General features: G+C 47.0%; 1 protein-coding gene and 1 pseudogene across 3 annotated transcripts in view; both read right to left on the bottom strand.

Annotated features, from left to right (window-relative positions):
• The window catches only part of Klk1b21 (kallikrein 1-related peptidase b21), a 101,968-nt gene that overhangs the window by 29,277 nt on the left and 52,242 nt on the right, over positions 1–20,449 (bottom strand). For 2 of the 3 annotated variants that reach the window (XM_017322000.1, XM_017322002.1), the window contains exon 1: positions 5,402–5,466. The exons of the other annotated variant lie outside the window; for it this stretch is intronic. In XM_017322000.1, the coding sequence (XP_017177489.1) occupies positions 5,402–5,447 (46 nt within the window). In that variant the 5' untranslated portion in view covers positions 5,448–5,466. Of the gene's footprint in view, positions 1–5,401; positions 5,467–20,449 lie in introns of those variants that run through there. 3 annotated transcript variants of the gene reach the window in all.
• On the bottom strand, positions 1,254–5,503 carry Klk1b14-ps (kallikrein 1-related peptidase b14, pseudogene; annotated as a pseudogene).

The following is a 20,449-nucleotide window of genomic DNA, read 5'->3' as shown; positions in this document are numbered from 1 at the left end:
GTATCCTATCCACTAGCCTTCTACATGTGCTGGTGCACCAGGTCTTGATGCTGTGGGCCCGTGAGGGCGGGGCCTCTGATGGAATATCAGGATCTGGGCAGGGCAGAAGTGGAGCCCAGAAGAAGGAAAAAGCATCCAGAGTGGAGTTGGGACTTGGGGTGTGGCTTTGAGTAGAGTAACCCATGAGGATTCTTCCCTCAGGAAATTTGTCCTTCCTCAACCAAGTGCAGATGTGGAGCTATAGTTTGCCTTCCATGGAGTGGAGGCTCAGCTATTTGTGTTGGGCCTTGTGACACCAGTGGTTGCTGTTGCAGGAGCAGTCCATTTTGGGCAAAAATTTCAGGAGTTTGCCCAGAGGCTGTCAGCTGTAACCAGCTCTGTAAATTACCATAGGGCTCCTCAATATAGGGACACGGCAACTTCTCAGATCACTGATGAGTCCCTGCATCCAGATGCCTCCACCTTTATCCCTGTGATTTAGTTTCCATCAGACCTCCCTTGAGGTCCCATACTACCCCTGAGAGCAGGTTGCACCCTTGGGACATGGGTGACAAGCCCAGTTTCCCAGGCTAGGGCTTACTCATTGCTGCCTGAGTCTTCCCTGGGACCCTCCTCAGGAAGACCTCCAGTACTCTCAACTAAAGCTATGTCCCACTTAGCAGACACTGGTTTGTGGTCCCATGCAGCTGGAACAGTGTGTCCCTTTACCCAAGATGGGTGACCCTCTGCCCCACAGGACATGGTTCTAACTTACTCTTCATCCTTTGGTCCAGTCCTACCAGAGACATCCCCTGCAGGGTCCCAGGTGGAAACTGTGCAGTCTAGCCTTAGGACTAGTCCCTGCCCTTCTGTGGACAGACTCCTACCCAGGAAGTCAAAGCTTAATTAATCTAACACCCCTGCCTCCTTCCTGGCTTCTCCAACTCAATACAACTTGGTCTGTTGTCTAAATTCTTTGTGTCTGACTGTTTATCATCTCTTCTGCTTCTAGTGTAGGCTTGAGCATAGCTAGAGTAGACCTTTCTGATGTCTCTAACCTTTACCTGTCTGATCTGAACATTTTTCTTGCCATAGGAGACTCATGTGGCATCCCTGACTTGGTCTGAGCCTTTTGTCTTCATTTGTCTCAACCCTACCCCCTTAGCCAACAGTACATATACACCTGTCCCTTGCTGATCTACTTTAGAAGTCCCGATCTTAGCTGAGTGAACCATGACTGGGTACCGCACAGCAGAATGTCAGGACTTGAACTTATTTGATGCATGGTGGGCTTTATTGAGAAAGGGGGACAATGTGATGCTCAGGTGTTTTTTGCCATAGTGTCTCTTATCCAGGTGTTGAACTCAACAAGTTTGTTGTAGATGCCTGGGAAATCAGGTATACCACATGGAACATAACCCCATGATTTGATACCTTGGAGAAAACCATCACAGATCAGTGGGCCTCCTGAGTCACCCTGAAAGAAGGACAGGGACAGCAGTAAGACAGGACCTGGCAGTTGGATTCTACTAGACAACCTGGAACTGACTCCCAGTGGAGGAATACAGGGACTCTAAGAGGCAGCTCTGTTCAATAGGTGAAAGAATACAGCTCTTAGGGGGCCATCTCTTCCAGGGACATGGGGTTGGGTGAGGGGCTCACAGGACCATCCCCTAAGACAAGTCACAGAGAAGAAATAGTTCCAGCTACAGGGTCCTCCCCTCCCAAGGCGCATCCCTTCCTTAGGGAAGGATGCAAAGAGCCTGCCTAGTCAGGGTGTTGAAGTGGGAACCAAGAACCTCAGTTCTCTCTTTCAGTCCTTCACCTCACTGCAGAAAGGGGCTGTCTCACCTTGCAAGTGTCTTTGCCTCCATCCATACTTCATGCACACAGCATGACATCTGTCACCTTCATTTTATGTGTTTTGTCACAGTACTCATTAGGCAGGAGCTTGAGGTTCACACATTGGAGATCATCTGGATATTTGAGTGTGAATCAGGAGGCAAGAGTTTGTTGAGCAAGGGCCAGCTCAGTCCTCTCTGTCCCTCACCCCCATCCTTCTCTGTTGCTTGGACCAGACTCACACTTGCAAGGTGTAATTCTGCCCCAGCCGGAGGTTACATGTGCTCCCCAGCTTGGGTTCCTCAGTGGGCAGGGCGATGGGCTTCACAACATCTGTGATGTCAGCAGGCTTGCTGAGGCGGAGCAGCATCAGGTCATTGCTGTAGTCATACTCAGGATCTTGTATGTGGTTCTTAGGGTTGCTCATGTTGTAGCCAGGGTGAGGGAAGCTTTTACTGACAAGGTGCTGCTGAGCAGAGAGTTCATCCTGGCGTAAGTTGTTTTTGCCCAGCCAAATCTCATAATTGCTAGAGGGCATGGAAGGAGATGGAGGGATTGAGATGAGGTAACCAAGGAGAGTGGGCAAGGTACAGGGGAAGATGTGGAGAAGGGAGGGAGGAAGAAGAAAGACTCAGAGACAGAAACACGGGAAGATAGTCAGTCACACAGTCAGAAAGACAGACAGGCAGGCAGACAGACAGACAGACAGACACACACACACACACACATACATGGAAGAAGGGGACCGAGAGAAGTGTCAGGCCTGAGTGCTGTACAGGTGCAGCTAGGACAGGGATGAACTTCCCCAGCAGGTAAGGCCTGGCCTGCAGCCAAAGGTCTGAGCTCTCTGCTCACTCCCCAGCATTCAGCTCTCTCTGTACTCAGTTACCTCACCCAGCTCCAGTTCTGACCAGCCCTTCTCTGTGTGTCCTCAGAATGGACTAAAGGCTGATCTGGTCTGAGGAGTGTGAGGACTTCTCTTACAGCCTATCCTCAGGGACAGCACGTTCTAATCTCAAGGGCCCTTTAGACCTGGTCCCCACTATGATTAGTAGTGATAAATGAGAACACACGAGACCCAGAACCAGACAGGGCTTTGCAGATTCCCAAGGGGGAGACACACAGTTTCAGATGTCCAAAGAGACACTCATGTGAATACAGACAGGAGACAGACAGACAATAAGACAGAAAAGGTAGTAACAGGGCTCTGTACACAAACCTGGTTGAAGAAGTAAAGAGAGACCCAGGAGGTCATGGATAGACTTTCAGCTAGTCCCACCTGCCTGCCCTTCAGTACCCCAGCCTGTCCTGGAGGCATGTACTCTGGCAGCCACCCTGCTTTCCTGTCTCCACTCTTACTCACTCGTTATAGCAGTGGGCCGCTGTGATAACCCAGTTGGGGTCCAACAGAACACCCCCACATGAATAATTGTTGTAGCTGTACACAGCCACATGCCAGGGTTGGGAATTCTTCTTACATTTAAATCCTCCAACCACACGAGACTGGACAGGAGGTGCAGCATCTGCAACAGGCGCAATGGGGGATGGGAGGTTAGGCACAGATAGAGAGGTGTACTCTTGGAGCACACAGTAATCAGGAGAAATGGTCAGAGAATCTGGGCAAAGGACCCGTATATGGCTGGTCTTGGATATGGTGATCTTTGCTGTGGGGACAGAAATAACTCTAGAATCAGGAATTCGGTATAGTGTCAGTCCAGTTTATAGTTTTGGACTAAGGAGCATAATGAGAGAGAGAGGGAGAGAGAGAGAGGGGAGAGAGAGAGAGAGAGAGAGAGAGAGAGAGAGAGAGAGAGAGAGAGAGAGAGGGAGGGAGGGAGAGAGAGAGAGAGAGGGAGAGAGAGAGAGAGAGAGAGAGAGAGAGAGAGAGAGAGAGAGAGAGAGAGAGAGAGAGAACACCAGTTCATTTTTAGCCCAGTGAGAATCCTCTGTATTGGAATTTGAAGTCTCCAACTCTTGAGAAAAAGTCACCCTCTTGGCTGGGTTTTGGGAATTCTGGAAGGTGAGGTGTCAGAAAACTAGATTTGAATGAATAAATGAATCCAGGAAAGGGAGCTTGGGGTTGATTTTGGGTTTCTTGGATTGGCCATGAAGTGGCAGTGGGATGAAGAGATTGAGGAATTTCCAGGTAAAAGGAGCAGGGTCAAGGCTAGGGCATGGCTCTTGTTAAGGTCTGTGGTGAAGATGACATTTAAGAGGGGTGGAGCTCCCTAAGAAAGGAGTTTGAGATGAGACAAGTATTAAGAGAAGGAAATTCTAGGGTCTCTATAGGAAAGGATCTTCTTCCAGTGGAGGAGGGCAAATGATCAGGGTATTAGAGAGGCTCAGGTTTCTCTTGGAGGCAGCCTCTGGACAGGAATGGAAACATAGAGCAAGTCAGGCCACTGTGAGGCAGAAAGGAGGGCACAGCTGATGTGAGGTATAAGGGTTAGGCATTGGTGTCTTTGGGGTGTCCTGCTCAGAGTGGGAACTAGAGATGCTGTGGGACTCCAGCAAGACAGGATAGGAGCCTGTGGCCCAGGGAGTGATGCATAAGGGGGAAGTGCAGCCAAGGCACAGGATTTGGAAACAGGAAATTTTGGCAACCCATGCATAGCTGCACTTTTCCGTAACCCCAGTACACAGCAGACTGAGGCAGAGGGATTGCCATGGATGAAGACAAGCCTGGGCTGCATCATGAGACACTAACTCAGAACTTATTTCCAAGAGCTGGGCTGGAGATGGCTTGGTTGCTACAGGATTGGCCATGCAAGCATTAGGACCTGAGCTGAACCATCCAGAACACAGGGAGAAAGTCAGGTGTGATGCTGTGCACCTGTAACCCCAGAGCTGGGTGGGTGGAAACAGGAGGATTCCCCTGAGTCTTGCTGGACAATCATCTTAGCCTAAACAGGAAGTTTCCAAACAGTAAGAGACGCTGCCTGAGGTGGCGAGTGATTGATGACAATAATTGATATCCACACCTGGCTTCTGCCACTGGACTCCACTTACAAAACCCAGACTAAACCAAAAAACCATTGAGAAGGGATATGGACATTTTCCCCACACCAGAAAGAGGGGGAACCAACTTATGTCACAATCCCATTTGAGAAGTGAAAGTTTTGGTAGAAACTGAGCAACTTGGGAAGATGGGGGACCTGTTGTCAGGATGTGGAGAACACAGCTGAAGGCTAGAAGCTGCTGGACAGCCTAAGAGCTACTGTGGGAATTAAGCAATGCCTTGACTCAGGGGTTGGGCTATGAGGCTCTAGGAAAAACAATGAACTCGAGGAACATCTGAGGTCCTAACTTTGTTAAGAGGTTCGGTTCCTTAAAAAGACTGGAGAAGGACAGAGATGGTCAGGTGTCTAAGGAAGAGAAGAAAGTTCTGGAAAATGGGAGTGGACAGGGGCCTGTCCTGTGAGCAAGGAATGTGAGGGACTTGGCAGAGTGCAGGGCAGAGAAGGAGGAGCAGGTGGTGCTCATGATGTAGCTGGGGTGAGGGTAGAGGGGGAAAGGGATGGTCAGGGCCAAAGGCAGCAGTGGAGTCAGGGCTGTGATCCCTCCCATTCCCTCTTCTCACCAATCCCTCCTAGGGACAGGGCTAGGATCAGGATCAGGAACCACATGGTAACAGGTGTCCCAGAGCTGCAGGCAGTGAGCTTGGAGCTGTTGAGGCTCCTCAGGGAGACTTTAAAACCCTCATTCTCCCCACAGCCCCTCCCCTGTACTGTTGGCACCCAGATGCTGACCAAAGCTCTGTCCTTGCTGACAAAGTTGTATTTCCTGCTTGAACCCTCCTGGGTGTGGGAGAGGAGGGCCTCGATGCACCCAGTGTACAGTAGGCCCTAGGTCACCTTGGGTACCTTCTCAGGGATGAGATTGGATGGGGCAGTGCTTTTTGTTCCTGGAGCTGTTCGAGTTCCGGGGACCTTAGCCAGATGGAAAGGTCATGGGAGATGGTGAATTAGTGTGAACCAAGGGTAGTGGAGCAAGTGATGTCTAACCCACACTTATAAGGAATGTCCTCTATGTCAAAACCAAGATTATCCCCAGACAGTAGCAGTTAGAACAAAATCTTTGCACCAGTGATAACCAAGACGGCAGAAAGTTCTCTGTAGATACAAATCATTTTTTTGAGAATGCCAGAATTCTTGCCGTTTTGGACTTGGAAGTTGGGATCGCTGATTTTATTGTTCTTATTAGAAGTTTAGGAGCTGGTTGTAGTGGTACACACCTTCAATACCAGCATATTGAAGCTAAAGCCAGGTGGATGTGTTGATGATGAGAGGGGGAAATGGAAATGAGGAAGAGGATGAAGGTTTGTATGTATTGAGAGTGAGTGGAGAAAAGATTCAGGTCTCCATAGCGTTCTCTCTACCCAGCTGACCTGCTTTATTCATGGGAGGAGGAACAATAGTTTGTCCTTTCTGGCTGGGTCCTCATGTCCGTCCTCCTGTCAACTTAGTTGGTGTTCAGCTGGATGTTTGGATTATCTATGTGCACGATCCATACACTGGCTTCCTCTGCCTCTGGATTGATTGCAGGAGGCATATGTGTGCCAATGTTGACCAATTTGTTCATCAATGTATACATAGACTGGGAGGTCCTTCCATTGGGTGCTAGAGGTGACTGTGAGGGTGGGACACTGGCATTCTCCCAGGAGCCTTTCTGAGGAACAGGTTAGTGCTCTCAGTGGGTGCATCATTGTTGGTGGGTAACTCTATGAATGGCAATAGAGACTATTTAGAATTTCTAGGTAGCGATTTTTGTAATTTGAATGGATGTGATGTTTTTTCTTTTTTCTTTTACTTTTTGGGGATTGGTGGTTGGAGTTGCTGAAGGCAGAACCCAGAGCCATATACACACAGGCCACAGGGTCTCTACTACTGAGCCACACACCTAGAAGGACTTCATTAGAGGATTCTAGGCAGATGCTCTACCTCTGAACTATGCCCTGCCCCTCGTTGTGGGATGGATTCTAGACAGCTACATTCCATTCCTCTGACTTGTTTGAGACAGGGTCTCATGTAGCCCAGGATGGCCTCTAGCTCAAAAATGTATCTGTGGATAACCATGATTTTCTGATCCTCCTCCCAAGTGCAGGGATCACAGCACGTGCTGCAGACTCAGCTCAGCACAGTGCTGAGGATGAAATGCAGGATGCTCACAGCTAGGCAAGCATTCTGTCAACTAAGACACAACACCAGGATCCCTGGAATGCCTTTACCTGGTATTTGGAGACAGATAAGATCTATGTATCTCTAAACTGCTCAGGCAGGTCATGAAAAGGCACTCCTCACCAGCTTCTGGAGTACCTAGGTTGGGCTCCTCATGGTGTGAGAGAAAGAAGAGAGAGAACGAGAGAGGGAGAGAGAGAGAGAGAGATAGAGAGAGAGAGAGAGAGAGAGAGAGAGAGAGAGAGAGAGAGAGAGAGAGAGAGAGAGAGATGTGGGAGTGACTAGTTATCTCTCTAACTTCCCTCCCCAGTTTACATTCACATAAAAAAGGGCTTCATATTTCTGACCCTGGCACTATACCTCGTCCTCCTGCCCACCATGTTCCTCTCTTTTCCACCAGTCTGTTGCAGCCTGAATAAGATAGACTTCATCTTCAGTTTCCTCAGCATTGGCATTGGTAAGTGTTGGCAAGGACAGGGGTGACTGTGACCCTCCACCCAAACCCAGAGCCTCCTCCTACCCAGGGGTGTGGCTAGATTTCTAGTTCTGCTGCTCCTAGGGAGAGGGGTGTCTCTGTGTCTCTCTTGGACTTACTCTGTAGCTCAGGCTGGCTGTGGACTCACTCTGTAGTACATGCTGGCTTTGAATATGGCATTCTCTTGCCTCAGCATCATAAGTAGCTGGGATTAAAAGCTTATGTCCAGTATAGTGACTGATGGCCATGTCTCCCAGTTTCTATTCTCCTCTGACTATATATCTATTTGTTCTCTCTCTCTCTCTCTCTCTCTCTCTCTCTCTCTCTCTCTCTCTGTGTGTGTGTGTGTGTGTGAGTGTCTGTGTGTGTTTGTATGTATGTGTATAAAAACATGTGTCTATTTGTGTCAAGTCAGGGAGGTTGTCTCTGTCTCTCTCCTTTTGGGGTGGTGGTGGTGGTGTTCCCTGTCTAGCCTTCTGTCCTCCTCTTGCCCCATCCTAGTGCAGGGCTCCTGATTCTTCTCAGCCTGACTCTCTTTCTGGTCAATTGTAATAGATTGTGCCCTAGGTGACAGGTATCCTACCAGGTGGCCTTCTACCTGTGCTGGTGCACCAGGACTTGATTCTTTGGGCTGGTGAGAGTGGGGCCTCCGATAGAAGGGCAGGGTCTGGGCAGGGCAGAAGTGGAGCCCAGAAGAGGGGGACAGCATCCAGATTGGAGTTGGTGCCACAGACTGGGGCTCAATGGGCCTTACTCAATCTGTGTGAATTAAGGTCTCAGACATATTGGCATAGAGTCAGGGAGCATTGATAGACAGACACAGACAGGAGAGAGTGTGCTGTATCTGAATGTAATGTCACAAAGTGAACATCAGTCTTATATAATACAGAAAACAAAGGGGTAGGATGTCACAGCAGGCAAAGTACATTGAAGCTGTCTGACACCAAACAGGGGAATGACTTCAAAAGGACTTACAGGTACCAGGTAATATTTACAGTAAAGATAAAACAGCCCTGCCTGGGTCAGATAAGGATTTCACACCATTGTCACAATTTGTGCTACTCCTTTGAGCCTCATGAAAGCTAGCACCAGGGGGTTCTGCTCTAGCAGACCTTCTCATGAATAATGCAATATCACAACCCCCCTATTTCCTAGGCCTTGGTAAATTCTTGCATATGAGTATAACTTGGCTGTTCTTTTAAGTATCTGTAGGGAATCTCCATTTGTCAGAAGAATTCACCAACTTGCTTCTAATATACAATGTAGCCTGCTATACCTGGCTGTACTGAAGATTCTAAGTATACTTTGTTAAGCTTGCTCTGAGATTTCTAACTCTTATCCAGCAAAATACTGTAAGAAAGCATACAAGAGCCTCCATGACATTGCAGGGACAAATCTGGAGCATCCTAGCTGTGGGAATGAAAGCCAAGGTTCCAGGAGGCTGAGTTTCCTTGAAACTCTTTGCCTCGTGAGTGCTTCCAGGCCTCTTGGCCTGTCAAGCAGACTTCACTGGTGTGGGCAGAGCATACTCCCCCTTTCATTTTATTTTTCAGCAGAAGTTCCAGAATGTCCCACTTCATTGTAGCTACAGATCTCAGAAGTACTCTAAAGATGATTGGAAGCACAATGATTACTAATAAAATAATGCCAATAATAATAGCAAGTAGGATTATATATGGAACCCAATCCAGGGGATTCATTGTACTTAGGTTATTTTTTAAATCTCTGGCCAATTCATCAATGTTCCAAGTGTCTAAGTGACTTCTGCTAATATCTGAATTTTGTGCATTTCTAGCCTTAATACTTGCTATTGAAAAAAATATAAAAGCAAAATTCTAGGCCTTTAGGCCCAGGCTTGGGAATGTGACCTCTGTGACTCAATGCTCCAAGGTATGCTTATCATAAAACAGATAGCAACATTCCTCCACCCACCCGCTTCCTGGGTTCAAAGAGTGTTCATTCAAAGAATGTGCTATTGTTAGGGGCTCTTAGAAACTGTCTTGAGAGATAACCCAAACAATTACCAGGTATTCCTTGTGACTCTTGTGACTTTGCACTTTCTTGTGACTCTTAACTGGTATCTTTGGTATTTTCCAACAATGCCCTCCTCACTTCCTTGAGTTGTGGTTTCTTCCTTTAAATACCCCCTTACCCAGCTACTTGGGGTGCCATGGTCCTTTACCCCTGCGTGTTGTATGACTGTGGGCCCGAGAGCGCTCTTGAATTAAAAGTCCTCTTGCAGTTTGCAGCAAGACCATTTCTCGTGAGTGATTTGGGGGTGTCGCCTCTCCTGAGTCAGAATGTGGGGGAGTCCTCATGTTGCCGGTCTTTCATTTGGTGCATTGGCCAGGAATCACGACCATCCCTCACATCTGAGAACCGACTTGGAGGTATGTGGATCCCCTCTTTTTTTATGCAAATGAATTTCCTATTTATTTATCTAGATCTTCATATTCTATCACTGTTCTTTTTTCCCCACTTTTATTAGGTATTTAGCTCATTTACATTTCTAATGCTAAACCAAAAGTCCCCCATACCCACCCACCCCCACTCCCCTACCCACCCACTCCCCCTTTTTGGCCCTGGCGTTCCCCTGTACTGGGGCATATAAAGTTTGCGTGTCCAATGGGCCTCTCTTTCCAGTGATGGCCGACTAGGCCATCTTTTGATACATATGCAGCTAGAGTCAAGAGCTCCGGGGTACTGGTTAGTTCATAATGTTGTTCCACCTGTATGGTTGCAGATCCCTTTAGCTCCTTGGGTAATTTCTCTAGCTCCTCCATTGGGAGCCCTGTGATCCATCCATTAGCTGACTGTGAACATCCACTTCTGTGTTTGCTAGGCCCCGGCATAGTCTCACAAGAGACGGCTACATCTGGGTCCTTTCGATAAAATCTTGCTAGTGTATGCAATGGTGTCAGCGTTTGGATGCTGATTATGGGGTGGATCCCTGGATATGGCAGTCTCTACATGGTCCATCCTTTCGTCTCAGCTCCAAACTTTGTCTCTGTAACTCCTTCCATGGGTGTTTTGTTCCCACTTCTAAGGAGGGGCGTAGTGTCCACACTTCAGTCTTCATTTTTCTTGAGTTTCATGTGTTTAGCAAATTGTATCTTATATCTTGGGTATCCTAGGTTTGGGGCTAATATCCACTTATCAGTGAGTACATATTGTGTGAGTTCCTTTGTGAATGTGTTACCTCACTCAGGATGATGCCCTCCAGGTCCATCCATTTGGCTAGGAATTTCATAAATTCATTCTTTTTAATAGCTGAGTAGTACTCCATTGTGTAGATGTACCACATTTTCTGTATCCATTCCTCTGTTGAGGGGCATCTGGGTTCTTTCCAGCTTCTGGCTATTATAAGTAAGGCTGCTATGAACATCTCGTGTGCGTGCCGGCGTGTGAATCTGTTTTGAATGTCTGTTTTCTGAACTGAACATGTGAACATGTGCTTGTTGTGTTGGATTGTTTGTGTCTTGTCCTATGTTTCTGTAGCATGGTGCAGTCTAAGTTTTGGATTCTGATCCATCTGAGTTTATACTGATCAGCCTGAGTTTGGATGCACCTGAGTTTGGTTTCTCTGGTTCTGGTTGTCTACGTGGAAGCAGAGGACAGTGTTTGTACACAATGGGGTTTTCTGAAATGCATGCAGTTTGTATTTGCAGCTGTCCTTTAGGGCCGTAAGGACTGGAGGACTGTGGTCGGCAGATGTGCTAGGAGGCCTGCAGGCTGCAACCCTGGAAGACATTCCACGGGTAGAAGGGGGTCGAAGAGGACTCTGACACCCGTTCAGAAGGGGGTGGATGTGGAACCTCACCCCCTCGGAGGTGGCGTTTGGCTGGCTTGATAAGTCCAGACGCAGACACGTGTGTTCAGACATACTAGTGTCTTGTGTCTTTGTTTTGTTTCTGTTCTTTTCTGATTTTTGTTATGGGGTAGAGAGTATCAATTGGCCTTTGGAGCCCTGCACCTGTAGTTAGGAGTCTAGTATGGCTGGAGAAGCCCTGCTAGGAGCTGATTGTAAATGCTGCTCTTAAAGGGACCAGCAGCTTCTCAAGTTCTATGGTAAGGTAACTGATGGCTGTCTTTCCTACAAAAATCTCTGTGCTTGTGATTATTAGATTCATCAGGTGACAAGGTGCTCCTCTCTGGAAATTACAGCTAGAAAAATTAAGAATTGTGTTTGATTTAAATAAGCAAATGTATGCAGCCATTTCATTTTTGTTTCTGAATAGTTTTAAAGGTATAAATATGTTTTACATGTCTTGGTTATAGATTATTGGCTCATAAGTTATTGGTTATGATTAAAAATTTGTAACATTGGTAACAAAAAGTTGACTTAAAATTGATAACTCTGGGTTAGAGTAATTTAGAACTACAACATGCAGCATGAGACAACTCATGGAAACAGGTCTCTAAAGATACGCCTGAATTGGGTAATATTCTAGCAAGTAATGTTTTTGGAGTTCATTTTTAAAGAGAATGGATTGTTTTCACTGTTAAAATTGGGTTTTGATTCTCAAAATTGTGGTTGTACTCTCGTGTTACAAGAGAAATTGAAAGCTTCTCCCAAATCAGAGCCATCAGATAAATCCATCAGCTCCTCCAAAATCTATGAAGCCTCCTGAGTGGCCTAGTCCTGAGTAGCCTAGTCCACAACCTTCCCCTTGTCCACAGCCTCAATCCCCTGATGATGGGGAACCCTGAACCCCTCAGGGGGGTGGGAGGAGGACCGCTGCAGGTACATGGAGCTGCAGAGTGCAGAGTCCGGGTGGACTCGGGACCCGCCCAAACTTCAATCCCTTTAGTACTGGTCATTTTCCTCTGCAGGTATTTATAACTGGAAAACTAACCACCCCCTTTCTCAGAGGATCCCCAATGCCTCACAGGGTTGGTGGAGTTCCTTATGTTCTCTCATCAGCCTACTTGAAATGATTGTCAACAGCTGTTGCAGATGCTCTTCACAACTGAAGAGCGAGAGAGAATTCTGTAAGAGGCTAGAAAAATAGCCCGAGAGCCAACGGGCGGTCTACACAGCTACAAAATGAGATTGACATGGGATTCCTTTTGACTAACCCCAGTTGTGACTGCAACATGGCCGAAGGTAGCGAGAGCTTAAAAAAATCTATCTCCAGGTTCTGGTCTCCAAGGTGCCTCAAGACGGGCCCACTAATTTGGCTAAGGTAAGAGGTAATGCAGGGGTCGATCGAACCTCCCTCAGTGTTCCTTGAAAGGCATATGAAAGCCTTCAGGCGGTTCACTCCCTTTGATCTTACCTCGGAAGCCCAGAAGGCTCAGTGGCCCTGGCCTTCATAAGGCAGTTGGCTCCCGATATCAGAAAGAAACTTCAGAGATTAGAAGGTGTATTACAAGAGGGAGACAATTACGCAATCTAGTGAAAGAGGCAGAGAAAGTGTGTGTGTGAGAGAGACAGAGGTGGGAGGCAGAAGAAAGAGAAAGCAGGAGGGATCATAGACAAGAAAGAAATTTGACTAGAATCTTGGCCACAGTGGTAGGAGAGAAAGAAAAGACAGGATCTAGACAGGAAACCTGGGCAACAGAAGACTGAGCCTCAGCTAAAAAGGCTCAGCTGTGTCAGACTGAAGTTACTTGTTTGGGATACACCCTTCGAGACGGGAAGCAGTGGCTAAAGAAAGCCAGAAAAAAGATTGTAACTCAGACCCCCACCCCAACTACACCAAGGCAAGTAAGAGAATTCTTGGGTACCACTGGCTTCTATAGACTCTAGATACCTGGGTTGGCGACCTTAGCTGCCCTGTTATACCCCCTAACCAAGGAAGGGGAGGTGTTTGTGTGGACCCCAGATCACCAGAAAGCCTTTGAAGAAATTAAAAAGGCCCTACTGACGGCCAGCCTTGGCCTTTGCCTGACCCAACCAAGCCCTTCACTCTTAATGTGGAAGAAAGAGCAGGGGTCGTCAGTGGAGTCCTTGCTCAGACTTTGGGACCTTAAAAAAGGCCAGTGGCTTACCTATCCAAGAAGTTACACCCTGTTGCCAGCAGGTGGTTTTCTTGCCTGGAAGCTATTGCTGCCATAACTCTGCTTGTCAAGGATGCTGATAAGCTCACTCTGGGACAGCAAATAACTGTAGTGGCACCCCACACTCTTGAAAGCATTATCCGACAGCCCCCTGATGGATGGATGACTGAATGAGTGACCTTCACTCCTCCTGCTGTCTTCACTCCCACTACCCTACTACCTGAGACTTCACCTACTCATCATTGCACTGACATTCTGGCAGAAGAAACTGGTACTCAAAATGATCTGAAGGATCAGATCAGCCTTGGTCTGGGAGTTTGAGCTGATACACGGATGGCAGTAGCTTCCTGGTTAAAGGTAAGCAGAAGGTGGGGACAGCAGTGCAGTGGTGGACAGAAAGCAAGTGATCTAGGCCAGCAGCCTCCCTGAAGGGACTTCAGCCCAGAAAACCGAACTTGTGGCTTTGGTACAAGCTCTATGAATGGCAAAAGGGAAGTCTACACTGACAGCAGGTATGCTTTTGCCACTGTATGGAGCAATATACAGACAAAGAGGGCTGTTGACATCTGCAGAAAAAGACCTAAGATGCTGTGGCTAAAGGAAATCAGATGGCAGATCTAACCACCAAACAGGTGGCCCAAGGAGCAGTGATCCTGGCAGTCAAGGAGCCTAAAGATTATTATGATGCCAGAGAGACCAGCTTTAGATACACCCCTGAGCACTAGCAAGTTATGGACAAATTAGGACTGGTAAAGGAAACCCTGTATGAAATAGTAGAAACAGAAAAAGGGAAACTAGTCCTCCCATGGGAAGAAGAACACAAATATGTTACCAACTTACTTTACTTGACCCACTTGGGGGCAAAAAAATTAAAAGGTGTGGTTAGGTCCTTTGACTACTATGTTACAGGACTCTCTGATTTGGCAGAAGAAATAGTCAAAAGCTGCAAGGCCCGTGCTATGACTAATGCAGGATACTCCATGTATATACTCCTGAGAAGAGGCTCAGGGGCGATTGGCGTTTTCAAGAGCAAGTTGTTGGACTAACAGACCCTCATTTTACTCAGGTCCCAAAATTCTCTCAGCTGCTTCCAGCAATCTGGCAACGAACTGTGCATAGGACTCTTGGGGCCCTTGTGTAATTTTGGTTAGGGGCATAGTTAGCGCCCCTGCAGCAGGGACAGCACGCCAAGCTCCCAGGGCCTCCTGTACTGTCTGGGCGAGGACACCAGGGGAGAGCCCTAATTGTTTTTTGTCTGCAGCGAAATTGTCTTTACAGCAGATTTTATCAGCAGTCCAGGAGGCTGTCTTACTAGTAGGATTCTTTCTATTATTTGCAGCCAAATTTTCTCCTCTGTCCACAAACTCTGACTTCCAAGTTAAATATTGGCCTGTAGTGAGGACAGACTGAACAACTTTATTCCATTCATTGGGTATCAAGTAGCCTTCTCCTGCTAAACCTTCTAATATAGATACTGTGAACGGGGCATTAACCCCATGATTTTTGACTGCTGAATGAAGATCTTTTACATGTCTCAGTTTTAGCTTTTTGTTGGTGTCCAACCCTTCATCGGGGGACATGCCACCCTCATCAGAATCAGAGTTTGCTTGATCCTCCTCCTCATCACTCTCTGGTTCCCCCTGATCTTTATCGGAGGAGCCAGTGGGGGGGGCCCTCATGACCTGGAGCAGCCTGATGGGCTTGAGCTCGAGTGAAGACAGGAAAAGCCAATTTTTTATTCCCTTGTTTTTGAGAGGGACCTTTGGGGCCAGTTTGAGGATTTTTTGAGATGGGACCTTGAAGGTTCCCCATGAGGGCTCTTTGTAGACCCTGAGTCTCTAGACTGAGGTATTGTAGCTCCTTTTGAAGCTCTAGAACATCTTTAAGATTGGTGATCTGAGTCTGAAGGTCTCTTTTAGTTTGAAGTAATTGCTGAACGGACAAAGGGGCCAGCGATACAGGCCGAGGATTAGGCAGAGGATTAGGGGGTAAGGGGGGCAAATAAGGAGGGGGTGGAAATTGAAGGGCTCGATGGTAAGATAGGCACCGGGCCCGGGACCATAGTGGTCTTGTTCGTATTTAAAGGCTTCCTCATCTAATTCTGCCTCCGAGGCAGGATCGAGGGGTTCATCTGACAACTCCTTATACAAAATGGGGTAAATCCTTTTTGGTCTAACAGGGGGTCGAGCAGTAGCCTCTTTTCTAGAATCTAATGTAATTTGGGAGAAAGAGGGGAAGGCAGGGAGTCCTTAGGGATCAGGGCATCGATAATCGATGACGGCTGAGACTGACGATTCACCTGCGGCTTAGTTTTGCTTTTGCGAGACTGTGATCGGGAGTTTTCTAAAAAAATCTTCAGTAAGGGCTAAGAGGTGGGTGCCTTCTCCGCCCTCTCCTGCCTGTTTAAGGAGTTCTCTGACGATTCTCCAATAGCTAAAATAGGACTCAGGGACATCTTCTCCTTGTTTTATCAAAGCATTGATATCTTTGCTTACTTTATTCCAAGTTAAAGGGTGTATTCCAGGACTGTTCAATACCAGCCATGGACATCTCTCGTCCACAAAACAAAAAAATTTTATTAAATCCTTTTTCTTAACTCTTATCCCTCTCTCCTAAAGAGACCCCTTCATCTCTTGAATAAAAACTGTCTCTTTGGACAGAACATTCCCCATGGTGAACGGGACAACAACTTTATGCCCGGGCTTACCTCTCAACGTCCGAGACACTCTAGGGAAGTGGTGGGGAACCGTCTCACTGTCTACTCGGCACCTCTTGAATCCGTTGTCTGGAGGATGGTCGTACCTTGTGACCCATGTCTGGTGCCACTTGACCCATCCAGCAGGTCCAGTTATTTGAGGGTCTCAAGAGGACCTTCTCCTAAGAACCAAATGGGGGGAGGGAGAGACTAGAACCAAGTGCAGTGAATGACACATGGAAACAGTCTGATTAGCATCAAGGTCTTACTGTATTAGCAAGGCTCAAGGCTTAAATGCACAAGTAAAAGGGGAAGCACTTCTCAGCAGGAGGGATGGGGCAGCGGAAAATTTTCTTTTGGCAACTACACGGGGAAGCAGGAACTTGGTGGTATCAGGGTACATCTTGAGGTCAGGACATCTGGAGCTGACTTAGGGCTGGAACATTCTGTGGTTGTTCTTGGAACGGTGCATCGGTGGCCTGCTTTTGACCCCCTTTTCTTCTCGGGGGGGAGAGGTCCAATTCGGAGATGAAGACAATAGAGTTGTCTTATAGCTCCCAACACATTACCATGGCTTGATCATTCTTTTATTCAAAAGTATGAAAACTAAGGTTATTCCAGTGGATTGTCACCTACCCTGAACCGTGTTGGGATAACAATAACCTTTCTCTTCCTCATTTCCTAGATCCTGAGCTACATTTTGAGGGAAGACCAGCCCAGCTTATTTGAGACCCTTTCTCAAGAAACAGCAAACAGAAAATGTCACTTACCTCCAGAAGCTCCAGGGTTCAGCTTGGCAGCTACATATTTTTGTGTATACCTTTGATCCCAGAACTTAGGTGTTAAGGGCTGGTGGATCTTTGTGAGTTCCAGGTTAGACTGGTACACATAGTGTATACAGGCCAGTGAAACAACATAGGGAGACTTTGTCTCAAAAGTTAAAACATCAAGAATTCAGCATGGGTTCTGGTACAGAGAAGGAGAAATACCTAGCTTTATACACCTAGTTATTTATACACCTAGTTACTGTTGCAGGTTTCACACCAATCCCCTCTCATTGAACATCTAGACTATTTCAGTTCTCATGGTAGTTAGCACATGTTACCTCGGTGTATGCATGTGTGTCCTGTAAGCTCCAAGATGGCCTAGCTAGTCCTAATATAGGCAACTGAGGAGCTGGTGATCAAATGGCCACCTAGTTCTCCTCTGAGTCCTTGGCCTCTGTGCCCAAGTTCTCCTGAAAACTACACTGTTCTTTGCTCTAAAGTACGAGAGAGGAACCATGCATTCATCCACTTGTGAGTTCATTCATGCACTCCATCTTTTATGTATGTCTTCAAGCATACATAATCATGCTGGAGTGCCCCAGACCCTTTTGGTCTTTGTCTTCGTAGAATGGATCTCTGGTTGCAGGTGGACAAGGAGTTGGCAAATGAATGACAGACAGATCAACACAAGAGATCGTGTAGAATCTGAATGTAATTTTTCAAGTTGAGATCATACTTTTTATATAGAAGAGTGACAAGAAACCAGGCGAGATACATCCAAGGAGTTTCTGTGACACAATACAAAAGGAATGTATACATCAAAAGAAGGTGGGGACCAGGGCGCTGCCACTAAGAAGGGAGCCAGGTGTAATGCTAGTCTATTTTTAAGCCCAACACCAGGGGTTCTTAGTAAATGCCTGATTATGCTGTTTCTTCTGGACTAGTGAAGAAACCTGTCTCAGGGGGATTCCCTAACTCTTTCATGGTAAACCTACCTGTTTGCTAGGCCATTGTGTACTCCCTTGTTCGGGTGAGACAGCTTACTGTACTAAGTAATCACTCTGCAGACCAGCTTTGAGCTATTCCAGCTCAGTTCTTTGTAATGCCTAATTAGTTTCACTGTCTCTACTAGAGTAAAGTTGAATGTTACTGAATAGGTAACACTGTTACTGAATTCCTACTAAATTCCAAGTTTGTTGGATTCAAGGATTATCTGGGATGTTGGAACACTGGCAAAGGCTTATCTATGTCAGAATTCAATCTTTAAAGGCACTTATAATAAAATAGTACTAAAAGAGAGCACGTGGATCCATATACCAGACTAAGGGGGGGTTGGGGGGGGACAGGGTATGATTATACGGGTTATGAGAATGCCAAGGTTCCAGGAGGTTGAGTTTCCTTGAAACCCTATGCCTTTTGAGTGCTTCCAGGCCTCTTGGCCTGTCAAGCAGACTTTCACTGGAGTGTGCATAGCACTGGAGTGTGAGATAGGTGTACTACATCAGAAGTGGCCAGTGCATGAGAACTGAAAGAGTAGAAGTGTTGCTGGAGATGGTCTGCAAAAAGCTTCCCCAGGGAACTGGTTGTAGATGAGAGAGGGAAATGGAAATGAGGAAGAGGATGAAGGTTTGTATGCCTTGACAGAGAGTGGAGAAATGATCCAGGTCCTGAGAACCTTCTCCCTCCCCAGCTGACCTGCTCTGTTCCTGGGTGGAGGGCTAAAATTTTGTTCTACATGGCTAGTCTCAAAGTTACATCTTCCTGGCAATTTTGTTGGTGTTCAATGTAATGGATGTGCAGATTCCCTATGTGCACCGTGCATACACTGGCTTCATTGGATTAACTTCAGGGAGCATAAGTGTGCCAATGTGGGACAATTCATTGGTCAGTGAATATGTCAACTGGGGTTCCTTCAATTGGGTGTTAAAAGTGACTGTGGGGGAGAACCACTGGCTCCCTCCCAGTAGTCTTTCTCTGGGAGTTGGTTAGGGTTCAGAGTGGATGCATCATTGATGGTGGGTAACTCTATGAGTGGCATATATATATATATATTCCCCCCCATGGGAGGGTGTTGCTGAAGGCAGAACACTGAAACTTACACACACAGGCCACAGGGTCTCTATCACTAAGCTATACCCCCAGAATAACCTCATTGGTGGACTCTAGGCAGGTGCTGTACCTCTGAACCATTTCTTATCCCTCTTTGTGGGATGGATTCTAGACAGCTACATTCCTTTCATCTGCCTTGTTTGTGACAGGTCTATGTAGCCCAGGCTGGCCTCTAGCTCAATGTGTATCTGTGGATAACCATGATTTTCTGATCATCCTCCCAAGTGCAGGGATCACAGGCATGTGCTGCAGACTCAGCTCAGCACAGTGCTGAGGATGAAATGCAGGATGCTCACAACTAGAAAAGCATTCTGCCAACTAAGACACAACACCAAGACCCCTTGACTGCTTTTACCTTGTATTTGGAGAGAGATAAGATCTATGAGTCTCTAAACTGCTCAGGCAGGACATCAAAATACACTCCTCCCCAGCTGCTGGAGTATGTAGATTGGGCTTCTCATGGCGTGAGAGGAAGGAGAGCAAGAAATAGAGAAAGAGAGAGAGAGAGAGAGAGAGAGAGAGAGACAGACAGACAGACAGACAGAGACAGAGACAAGTGAGAGAGACAGGGAAAGAGAGAAAGAGAAAAAAGGGAGGTTAGGGAGAGTGAGTGAGAGAGAGAGAGAGAGAGAGAGAGAGAGAGAGAGAGAGAGAGAGAGAATTGGGAGTGACTGTAGTTATCTCTCTAACATCCTACCCCAGTTTACATTCACATGAACAAGGGCTTCATATTTCTGGCCCAGGCACTATGCCTTATCCTCCTGCACACCATGTTCCTTTCCTTTCCACCAATCTGCTGACACCTGAACAAGATAGACTTCATCTTCAGTTTCCGTAGCATTGGCATCGGTAAGTTATGGCAAAGAAAAGGGTGACTGTGATCCTCCAACCAAACCCAGAGCCTCCTCCTATTCAGAAGTGTGGCTAGATTTCCAGTTCTGCTGCTCCTAGGGAGAGGGGTGTCTCTGTGTCTTTCTTGTGCTTTCTGCGTATCCCAGGCTGGCTTTGGACTCACTCTGTCGTCCATGCTGGCTTTCAATATGCCATTCTAAGTCACTCTTCATCCTTTGGCCAACCCTACCAAAGAAATCCCATCCAGTGTCCACTGGTTGAGACACTGCAGTCTAGCCTTTGGGGCAGTCCCTGTCCTTCTGTGGACAGACTCTTCTCCCTCAATTCAAGGCTTCATTAACATAAAACCCCAGCCCAGTTCAAAAAACCCAGATTGGCAATCTGAATTCTCAGTTCTGACTGTTTATCATCTCTTCTGCTTCCAGTATAGGGTCAGGCCTACTTGGAGTCAATCATTCTGATGTCTCTAATCTTTTCCTGTGATCTGAACATTTTTCTTGCCATAGGAGACTTACGAGCATTCCTGAGTTATTCTGAGCTTTTTGTCTGC

This window comes from Mus musculus, chromosome 7, assembly GCF_000001635.26.
Source record: "Mus musculus strain C57BL/6J chromosome 7, GRCm38.p6 C57BL/6J".
In the NCBI taxonomy this organism is placed as follows: Eukaryota; Metazoa; Chordata; class Mammalia; order Rodentia; family Muridae; genus Mus; species Mus musculus.
This window is presented reverse-complemented; position numbering and strand designations above follow the sequence as displayed.